The 10,964-nt window shown below is 41.3% G+C and overlaps 1 protein-coding gene across 1 annotated transcript in view; it reads left to right on the top strand.

The window, feature by feature from the left end:
- The first annotated feature begins 5,727 nt into the window (after positions 1-5,727).
- The window catches only part of KIF14 (kinesin family member 14), a 52,878-nt gene continuing 47,641 nt past the window's right edge, over positions 5,728-10,964 (top strand). The window contains exons 1-2 of the mRNA XM_059146478.1: positions 5,728-6,204; positions 8,115-9,377. Coding sequence (XP_059002461.1) covers positions 8,227-9,377 — 1,151 coding nt within the window. The 5' untranslated portion in view covers positions 5,728-6,204; positions 8,115-8,226. The remainder of the gene's footprint in view (positions 6,205-8,114; positions 9,378-10,964) is intronic.

Genomic DNA, 10,964 nt, shown 5'->3' with positions numbered 1-10,964 from the left:
AACAAGTCTGAAAAGGCCACAGAATGATATATAAATCTGCCACTGAAATCACTTCCACGTTGTGCAAGTGCAGAAGTGAGCAGAGGTGCAGCCTGCCCTCCCCGTGGCTGCGCGGGAGCTCCTGTGAGGCGCCAAGTGCCCTGAGGAATCACCCCCTTTCCAACTGTGAACCCAAAGCAGCAAATCCTATGTGCCCCTGAAGAAAACCCCTTCCGTGTGTGTAGGGGACAGGTGTGTGGTGCGGGAAGGACTCCGTCACACGGAATATGTTAGAATTCCGCCGTCATGGGTAATACAGAAACATACACAAGTCTTCATGTTCAAAGTCTTCATGGGGATTTCTTCTGTATTGTTTCTTGATTTTAATGAGTCTTAATTTCTCAGTATTTTCTTTTGGATGCCATCTTGTGTTCTCTTTCTGGCTTCTACCCCTTGTAGCTGCCCTGTCCAACAGCCCTGGCTGAAAGCAGCCTCTTCCGCATGAATTCGACATGCCTCATACACCTCTACATCTGCTATGCCCCTTCCTAAGGGAGCACTGACATGAGGAGGGATGGAAAGGTAGAAAAGGAGCCAGAGGACAAGAAGGGGTGTGGGGGTAGAACATTCTTCTCTTCTATTTTCTCTTCTCTTTGGGATGAGAGAAATGTGAAGATGGAAGACAGGATAACTGATGTAGGGAGGCCCCTAGTGGTGGAGAAAATGAATCCAGGATCCAGGAAGGACACCAGTTTCTCTGAAACCAGAGCTAAACGAGGGCTCAAAGGAAGGATAAGTTTGCAGCTGGTGACAAATGCGATCGGAAACTTAGAAAAAATATCAGTAGGGTTGTCTTAGATGACTGAAGATGTAATTAGCTCCAACTGAGCTCAGAACTCAGGTTCCATGTAATGTGCTTGCAATTTTCATATGCATGGTCCATTTTAATTCTCCTAAATACCTGACGATTAACTGCATATAGTTGAAACATATCGATTTAAATTTATATACGGTAATGTGTCACATTTATCAAATCATTTCACGTGTATTATCTAATTTGATTCTTCTAGCGACCATTGATACATTGTCTCCTCATTTTACAGTTAAAGAAGCCAAGGTTCAAAGGGAGGTAAAATAATTTGAGTGACAGCAGGTTTTATGACCTTAATCTCCCAAAAGAACTATTATTTTAGTGAGTCAAATTTGAAAACATAAGGCATTTTTAAGGGCTGCTGTTTTGGCAGTAACAAAGCATTCTGCCTGAAATAGAGAACAGGGCTCTGACACGGGCAGATGCGTTTGGATGTTGGAGAGGGCCTTATGCCCTAAATCAGGCAGATGCTAGCCACTGACTCAGAAAACTGAGTCTTTATAAAGATTTTATTTATTTATTTGACAGAGAGCAATCACAAGCAGGCAGAGAGGCAGGCAGAGAGAGGAGGGGAAAGCAGGCTCCCCACAGAGCAGAGAGCCCAGTGTGGGTTGGATCCCGGGACCCTGGGACCATGACCTGAGCCAAGCCGAAGGCAGAGGCTTTAACCCACTGAGCCACCCAGGTGCCCCTGAAAACGGAGTCTTGAAATGGAATGAGGTTCATTCAACTTGTTCACCCTATGAACCTTATTTTGGCCAAGTCTGCATTTTCTAGATTCCTTTTTCTTTCCTTCTTTTCCCTTTTTTTCTTTCTTCCTTCCTCTCTTTCTCTCTCTCCTTTTTTTTTTTTTTTTTTAAAGGATTTTATTTATTTATTTGACAGAGAATGAGAGAGATCACAAGTAGGCAGAGAGGCAGGCAGAGAGAGGAGGAAATAGGCTCCCCGCTGAGTAAAGAGCCTGCCTCAGGGCTCTAACCCAGGACCCCAGGACCATGACCTGAGCTGAAGGCAGAGGCCTAACGGTCTGAGCAACCCAGGTGCCCATCTTTTTTAAGGTTTTATCTATAAATAATCTCTACATACAACATGGGGCTCAAACTCACAACTGGGAGACCAAGCTTCAAACACTCCAGGAACTGAGCCAGCCAGGAGCTCCTGAATTCCCTTTTCTTATCTTCTTTCAAAACGCCTACAAAATCTGAAGTTCTAAAAAAAAAAAAAATAATCAAATTGGAGCAAAATTGAGATTGCCACTGCTCCCTCTTGGAGCTAGGTTTTCATTGCTCTTTTGATTTCTAAGAGTATAGGGAGTCCTTTACAAAACGAGACTCACTATTTCCTCTTGTAGTTATTTCTAGGGATTAAATCATAATCCTCATCCTTTATAAAATAAGTTGTGTCATTACTATAACAGAGAGCTTCTAAAATGCATGATCCCAGTTTCTCATCACTAGCCTTGAATAGGGCTTTTCCGTGTTTTGGAGAGTTATATTCAGCTATGCATTTTAGTAGCTTACGTTTATTGAGCATTAATCCTCCAACAGGCTCTGAGCTAAGCACTTTGCATACATTATCTCATTTAATCCTCATTAGGACGTTTTAGGGAAGGTAGCATTATCATCTGCAATTTCCATATGAGCTGAGGCAATCAGAGTTTAAATGACTTTCTCTTCTGGTCAGTTGTGGACAGGATTTGGAGAAGTATATCTCAGTGTAATAAATAAAAGATCAAAATTCCTCTTGGGTAACCTGGAGATGGCTCACAGGTAGCCCTTGGTCCTGTGGAGTGTTATTCGTATGGTTGGAAATAAACTGGGAGCTTCTAAAGGCAGAAAGAAGAGGGAAATATGGTTAGTTTAGTGTTAGAAGAAGGTCTTCTGACAGTTCGGGCAGAGCACTTGGGGAGGCAAAAGTGAGACAGACAAGGTCCTGCTCCATTTTGAGCTCACAGTCTTGGGCAGATTATGATATAGGCCAGGCATTGTCTGGTCTTATTGGACTCATAACTATAACCTTAATGGACACTTAGCTGTGTGTGTTTTGTTTTTTTTTTAAGATTTATTTATTTATTTTAGAGAGAGAACGCGAGCATGAGTGGGGGGAGGGGCAAAAGGCGAGGGAGGGAGAGAAGCAGATGCCGTGCTGAGCATGGAGCCTGATGGGGCTCCATGCCACATCCCTGAAATCATCCCACATCCCTGAAATTATAAGGTGAAATCAAGCATCGGATGCTTAACTGACTGAGCTACCCAGGCTCCCTGGCACTTAATAGTGTTAATAAGATTTATTTATTTCTCATCTTTAACCACTTAAAGCATCTTTCAGAGTTGGCATTGAGAATTTTTCCAGTTTGGGGCCAATATGGATACACAATTTTCCTGCACACTTTTTGGTATCTACTGAAATATTTTTAAAAAAGATTTTATTTATTTATTTGACAGAGAGAGACACAGCGAGAGAGGGAACACAAGCAGGGGGAGTGGGAGAGGGAGAAGCAGGCTTCCCTCTGAGCAGGGAGCCTGATGAGGGGCTCAATCCCAGGAACCTGGAATCATGACCCAAACCAAAGGCAGGTGCTTAACAACAGAGCCATCCAAGCGCCCCTGAAACATTTTCTTAGAATAAATTTTTGCAGAACAGTTCCTAGGTCAAAGAGTATGAATATCTTTATGGTTCTTTCAACACATTATCATGTTGCTTTCTAGAACGATTTGTGATTTGCACAACATATTTATTAAGCATCTACAATATATCGAGCTTTATATTAAACACTAGAGATATACTGTGAACGAATATGGTCCCTGCCTTCAAGAAGTGTAACAATTTCTGTCACTAAAAATATATACTTCTAAATTTTTTTAAAGATTTTATCTCTGGGGTGCCTCTGTGGCTCTGTTGGTTAAACACTTGACTCATAATTTTGGCTGAAGTCACGATCTCAGGGTTGTGAGATGGAGCCCTGAGTAGGGCTCTGGCTGGGTATGGAGGCTGCTAAACATTCTCTCTCTCCATCTACCTCTCTCCACCAGTCAAAAGTTTAAAAAAAATTTATTATTATTTTTTGAGATTTCATTTATTTGAGAGAGAGGAGAAAGCACAAGCAGGGGGAGGGGCAGAAGGAGAAGACTCCCTGCTGAGCAGGGAGCCTGACCCGGGGCTCCATCCCAGGACCCTGGGATCATTACTTGAGCCAAAGGCAGACGCTTAACTGACTAAGCAATCCAGGCGCCTTTAGATTTTATTATTTTTTAATGTCATCTCTATACCCAACTTCCCAAAGCAGAGCTCACACTCATGACCCCAAGATCAGGAGTTGCATGCTCTATAAACTAGGCCAGCCAGATGCCCTTATACATTTAATTTTGATGTCAAATCACCAGGACCTAAGTGTAAAATAACATTTTTAAAATTTATACCTATTTTTCTTTTTACACTTGCATTTAATGATTGGGTGTTTATGTTCTATTTTTATATAAATTATTTTTGTCTGTAGGTTGATTCTTTTTTATGTGAAATATCATTGTCCATTTTAAAATTCTGTTTATTTTCTTATTCCACTTATAAACTTATTTTCCTTGTAAAATTGAAAGAAATGTTTTCATCTGTCATATTTAATATATTTTTCTTGTTAGCTTATATTTTATCATTTCATTTTTTTTTAAAGATTTTATTTATTTACTTGACAGACAGAGATCACAAGTAGGCAGAGAGGCAGGCAGAGAGAGAGAGGGAAGCAGGCTCCCCGCTGAGCAGAGAGCCGATGTGGGACTCGATCCCAGGACCCTGAGATCATGACCTGAGCCGAAGGCAGCAGCTTAACCCATTGAGCCACCCAGGCACCCTTATCATTTCATTATTACTTCCAACTACACATGTTTAAAATTTTTATGTATTTGAGATTGTCAGTCTTTCCCTTTGCCATATCTTTTGCATCATTTAATCATCATTAATTTTAGAATGAATTTTAGAGTGAGTTTTAGAATAAGTACTTTATCATCCATTCAGGTTTTTCTATACAGTTGGAGCCACTTCTGGTTTCCTTTCGTATACCATTGAACACATTTCCATTACCTGCACTTTTGCCCTTTAAAAAACACTGTTGCTCAAAATAATTTAAAAAATAAAAAAATTAAACAAAAATAAAAATAAAAATACTGTTGCCTTATAACATGTTTGACTAGAGTCTCTCATTGATCTCGTTATATTTCAGAATGTATTTTTGCTACTTTTTCTGTGTTTCAAAATCTTACTGGAATATATATTGAAACTGATTAATCTTATGACGCGACTTCAGAATTCTAGTTATACCACTTGCTGGTTGCTTGTTCACCAGTTTAACTCTAAGCTTGGGGATAATATGAATATCTGCCTCGTTAAATTTTTTAAAATTAAATGGAAAAATTCCACGTAAAGCCATTTAGCACACTTTCTATCTCCACGCTTTGCATAGGAAATGCTAGAATCGTATTAATTATTATGCTTAGCTTGAGGACAAATAGCCATTTTTACAACTTCACTGTAAGGTGGATAGACCACGATTTTTCTATACTGAGCATCGACGAAAGCGTCACTGTCACTCAATCCCAGGACCCTGAGATCATGACCTGAGCCTAAGGCAGCGGCTTAACCCACTGAGCCACCCAGGCGCCCCGTCACTGTCACTCTTAGAGGTGCCCAAGCTCCAAGCCTCAGCGCAGCCCGGGGAGGGGCGGGCCCCGTTGCCTAGGAGATGGGGGGCGGGTCTGGAGTTCAGAATCTTTGCTACCAGTAGACGGGCACTTCCTGGAGGCGGGAGGAGGCGAGGGCGCGGCGCCCGACGCGACGTCCAGCAGCCAATCAGAAAGCAGGGCGCCCATTCAAATTGCGGCCGCAGAGGGAGCCGGCGGTGCGGGTTGTGAGTGGTGTGGACGTTGTTGGGGAGGTCTTCGCGAGTGGGGAACCCTTCAGAGGGGCGAAGTATCCATGCTGTAGGGGCGTGCGGGCGCCTTCCGTACCGGTGACCGCTGAGGTGCGAGCGGAGGCCTTATAGCGCGGGGTCTCCCACCGGCCCCCGAATCCCGGTCGGCGGCCAGGGGGTCCCCGAAGGACGCGCGCGGGCGGCTCCTCTGTGGGGACCCGGAAGCCGGACGTCAGGGCCCCTCGGCCCGGGCCTCACCCACTGAAGTCTCGCCCAGTCGGTTGGCATTAAGAGGTACACTCGCTGTCGTAGCCCTCGGAGTGGCTAGCGGGGAGAACCATCCACCGGGATCTTTCGCTTGTGGTTGTGACTTAATTTCCTTCTTTCTGTTCGTTCCACTCCTCTTTAAACTCCGGTGGCAAAACGTCCCAAACAAGAAGCCCCACCTGTTTGCGTAAGTAGCAAATAGTTTTTAGCTGCGGTAGAATTTCCAGAATCTTGTCTTGCCTTTAAATTTACTTCCATAAAAGGAACGTTCTGTACTTTTAGTTAAAATGTTGAAGGAAGATGCTTATATCCTGGCGGTTTTGTTTTTGTTTTTGTTTTCTCTTTTTTGGGGGCGGCGGCGGTGGTGGTAATGATCATTACTTATGTAAAACTTTAAAAGACTTACTTAAAAGTTAACTTCTATTATTTTATCCCTGCATAGCCGTATCTATGGAATAGTTTGAGCAAGTGTCATTTTACAAGTGAGAACCAAGCGTGCAAAGTTAAAGACTTGTTTACATCAGTAGTACACAGTTCGGTGCAGAGTTGTCGAGAAGCCAGGCCTTTTAGCTGTCACAGCAGTTCTTTTTCTTTTAAACCATTAGTGCTGCATATTGTTGACATATTTACCGACACACCTGTCTGCTTTGTTGTCTAACTGCTAGAGGGCAAGCTGTCTATTTACCTAATCTTGCATAATTTTTCTCAACAGAAGCAATTAATTTACTTGTTGTAGTTATTTATTTGGGAATACTCTGTTTTGCGACCCCTCTCAAACTAATCTCCACGAGGCATCCCTGTAATTAACATACATTCAACAGGTGTTATGGAAATGCTTTATCCAGTCTTGGATTTAGGTGCCAGGGTTTCTGTTAGTCCCTCTCCTAATCTGCAAACAGGGAGTACTCAACTAAAAATCTTTGTGACATGCAGGTTCCTCCCTCCCATCTTACTGTGTTAAAAGACACGTAACATGTATCCTCTTACCTTCTTTTACGTATACATTTTAAAGTGTATATCCTTAAATACATTCGTGTTGTTCAGCTGTCACTAACATCCATTCCCTAATCCTTTGTCATACTGTAAATCTGAAACTCTGTACTTATTAAACAACAACCCTTCATTTTCCCCTGGCTCCAGCCCCTGGCAACCACCATTATACTTTCTGTCTTTATGATTTTTAACTACTCCAAGTCCCTCCTGTGAGTGGAATCCTCCAGTATTTGGCTTTTTGTGATTTATCTCATTTAGCTTTATGTCTTTAAGGTTCATCCATGTTATAGCATATTGTAGAATTTCTTTTTAAGGCTGCATAATATTTCAGTGTCTGTAAATACCACATTTTGGTGAGCCCTTCATCCGTCCATGGACACTTGGGTTGCTTCCATATTTTAGGTACAGCAAATAATACTGCTATGAACATGGGTGTACAGATGTCTCTTCAAGACCCCGATTTTAGTTCTTTTGGTTAGATATCCAGAAGTAGAATCCCTCGGTCATATTGTAATTCTATTTTTAGTTTTTTGAGGAACTTCCATGCTGTTTTCCACAGTGGCTGCACTATTTCACGTTTCCGCCAGTAGCACACAAGGGTACCAATTTCTCCACATCCTCACCAATACTTGTTTTTTTTTGTTAGTAGCCAGCCTAATGGGTGTGATGTGGTATCTCATTGTAGTTTTGATTTGCTTTTCCCTAATGATTAGTGATGTTGAACATCTTCTTATGTGCTTATTGGCTAAATACCTTCTTTGATATGTACTGTTTATATCTTTTAAGTCACTTAGTATCTTTATCCTGATATCATGGAAAACTGTATATTTCTTCTAGACTAAGGAAATGGGAACAGGGTCTTGTCAATAGTATCTATCAGAGGGCCTGGCATGTAATAGGGACTCAGTAAATATTTGTTACATAATGATTATAAGCTCTTTGAAGGCAGAGATTTGTGTGAAGTTGCTTAGGAGCAGTATCGGAGGAGGAGATTGTGATTTATTCTAACATATTCCTTTGGGAAATTATTTTCACAGTGGAGAGTTCTCATATTTTTTAATGTCTGTTTATAGTCTTACAATCTAATTTTTTTTTTTTTAACAGTTTAGCAGATAATTGGAAACTTACACCTAAGATATGGCTGGAAGTCAAATGAACATCTAAAAAAGAGCTTCGCTTCTTCCCCAACACTTTTTTAAAACAACTTGCTGCCACAATGTCAGTATACACCACACATAGTAGAAATAACAGGGATATCCTTGGTATACCTTCTTCCCAAAAGAGTTCATCACTGAATGTCCTCACCCATAGTAGCAGACGTAAGCTGCATTTGAATTCGGATATGTCAGAATGTGAAAATGATGATCCGTTATTGAGATCTGCAAGTAAAATCAGAGACATAAATTGTACTTACGTGATTTCAGCCTGTAAAAAAACAGGAGAGGTTCCTCTTACCCCTGACCCTATAGGTAGATTGACACTTCAGAGAAGAGTTACAAGGAACAAAGAATCATCTTCACATGGCAGTGAGTTGGGAGACTCAACCGAAAAAACTGCAGAGACACGTCTTACATTACAGCGTCGTGCTAAAACAGGATCTGTGGGAAAGTGGAGAACAACTCAAACGGATTCTGTGGAAAAGGGGAAAACAGCTCAAACAGATTGTGTAAAAAAGTGGAAAACAACACAGAATGTGGGAAGCCCAACAGAAAACGATTGTGCTTCCCTGGAAGTGAGGAGAAAGGTAACAGTTGTAAATAATGATAAAGACTCTTCTGTTGCACCTTTTGTACCTTTAGCAGAAGGCCCCAAAGATGTTGAAATGATGAATGATGAAAAACACAAAGAAACGTCTTCTGCCCTTCTTGGGGCAAATGAACATGTTGCACTTCAATACTTAAGTAATAGAGCACCCACTGATACCCAGAGTCAGACTAAAGTTGTTCCATCCAGACACTTGGCAACAAAGCCTCTTCAGAGCAAGTTGAGTATCAAAGTGTCAGGAACAGGAAACTTACATCAGCGAAGTACTGGGAAGGATATGGCAAAAAATTCAAATAAATTTGAAAGCTTAGAAAAGAGAACACCTACGAAATACATCATAGGACACAAATGGACACCAAAGTGTGGCACGCCACAGCTTATGAGCCCAGCAGCATCGACACCGAAAAATAGGGTGCCTGGCCTCCAAGTTCAACAAAAGCCAAGAGGTTCTCTTCTAGCAAATGAAAGGGAAAGGTCACAAGAAAATACACTCCCTCTTGAAGAGGAAATGGCAGGTCGGAACACTTCTATAGAAGCAGACCCCCTAAAAGTAGAGAACAGTCAAGTGACAGTGGCAATACGTGTGAGGCCTTTCAGCAAAAGGTATGTTACACCTTTTAAAATCTAAGGCCAAACTTCCGACATGTAATGTGTCTCATTCCTCTCTGCCTTTGGAAAGTGAGTGCATTCATGCATCTTCAAGCTTGGCACTGGCATTTCTATGTAGAGAGAACTTTTGATTTAGTTGTGGAACCCTCATTATTTTTGATGATTGCATATAAAATTAAAACATGGAAATCACCATCTTCTGTAAATGTAAATTTCTTTAGATCTGCTGCTTTGAAAACGTTGGAATGACTTAAGTGTCTAATGCAGTCTGCTTTCACATCTGCGATGTATGGTGGGCTCTTCTGTGTTTCCCTTAAAAAGAGCACTTATTAGGTCACTTATTCCACAAAGAGGTCCTTCCAAAATCCTGTCCAGCATATTATCATTCCCATCGTCTTCTCTGATAGATAGTAGTTATCTATCAGATATATATATATATATATAATAAATGTTATAGATAGTTATATATCAGCTATAGATATCTAATAAATGCAGTGATGTATTAGATTTGAGGTTGATAGTAAAAAATCTCTCTCCAAAGTGGTTGTGGGTGAGATAGTCCCATATTACAGGTAGGGATGAGAAAAATGAACATGACAAAATGTGAATGTGGCATTTAATTATTTTTGGATATTTTGTGAGGTGACTGCAAAAAACCTTCAAAGTTAGTTGTTAACTCTGTTGTATATCTAAGCAAGATGTGACAGGATATGGTGACCCCTGCTGTGGGGGAAGGAACCCCTAGTTCGAACCTAAAGGGTCAGTAATTAAAAGCAAGTTATAGGGTGCTTTAAAGCCTGTTAATGAAGATGCGCGGTTTGTGATAAGTGAGAAAACTGAGAGTGAGTTGGCCAGAGAGAAAAACTGAGAGTGAGTTGGCTGGAGAGAATGGGGAAACCTCAAAGACAGGCCTCAAGGTTCATGATAGGACGAGAGGCAACAGAAGGAACAGAGGTGGTAGGAGCAAACTCCACGACAGACGACTACCCACGATGGATGACGACTAAGTTCTGAAGAGAACTTAGTAAGGGGCCAAGTGCCTGAGTCCAGACTCATCAGACAAGCCATGTAAACTGGGCTGATGGCAGGGGCGGTGGAACACTTGTCACATTGAAGAAGCAGGTTGATTCCAGGATAAATTCTGATCTAAAGCAGAGTTAGGGGCAAAAAGGGACATCTGGAGCCAGGCAAGGACTGTTAATGTTTTTCTGCAGATGCAGAGTAAGTGAAAGGTTTCCACTTAAGTCTGATGGAAGAAGCATGCACATGAAAATCCATGATTTTAAGGGAGATCATCTAACAGAGGGGGGAGCTTTGTATTAACAGTAACAATAGGCAGTAGCCCAAAGAGATTTATGATTGAGACTTATACTTAACTGAGTTTGTTGAAATTCTGTTTGCATTTCACATCAGCTTTATGTAGATCTGCATCTCTGAAACTTCTCTATAATATATTAAAAAGTTCCTAGATTTGGACTGAAGAGTATAGATAGATTATAATGGTCGGATGGGTGAAGGGAGAGCTCCAGAGGAAAAGGAAAAAGATGGAAAATCCTGTAAAAGTAGGGTGATTTTTCAGAC

The sequence above is a fragment of the Mustela lutreola genome, chromosome 14, assembly GCF_030435805.1.
Source record: "Mustela lutreola isolate mMusLut2 chromosome 14, mMusLut2.pri, whole genome shotgun sequence".
NCBI lineage: Eukaryota > Metazoa > Chordata > Mammalia > Carnivora > Mustelidae > Mustela > Mustela lutreola.
This window is presented reverse-complemented; position numbering and strand designations above follow the sequence as displayed.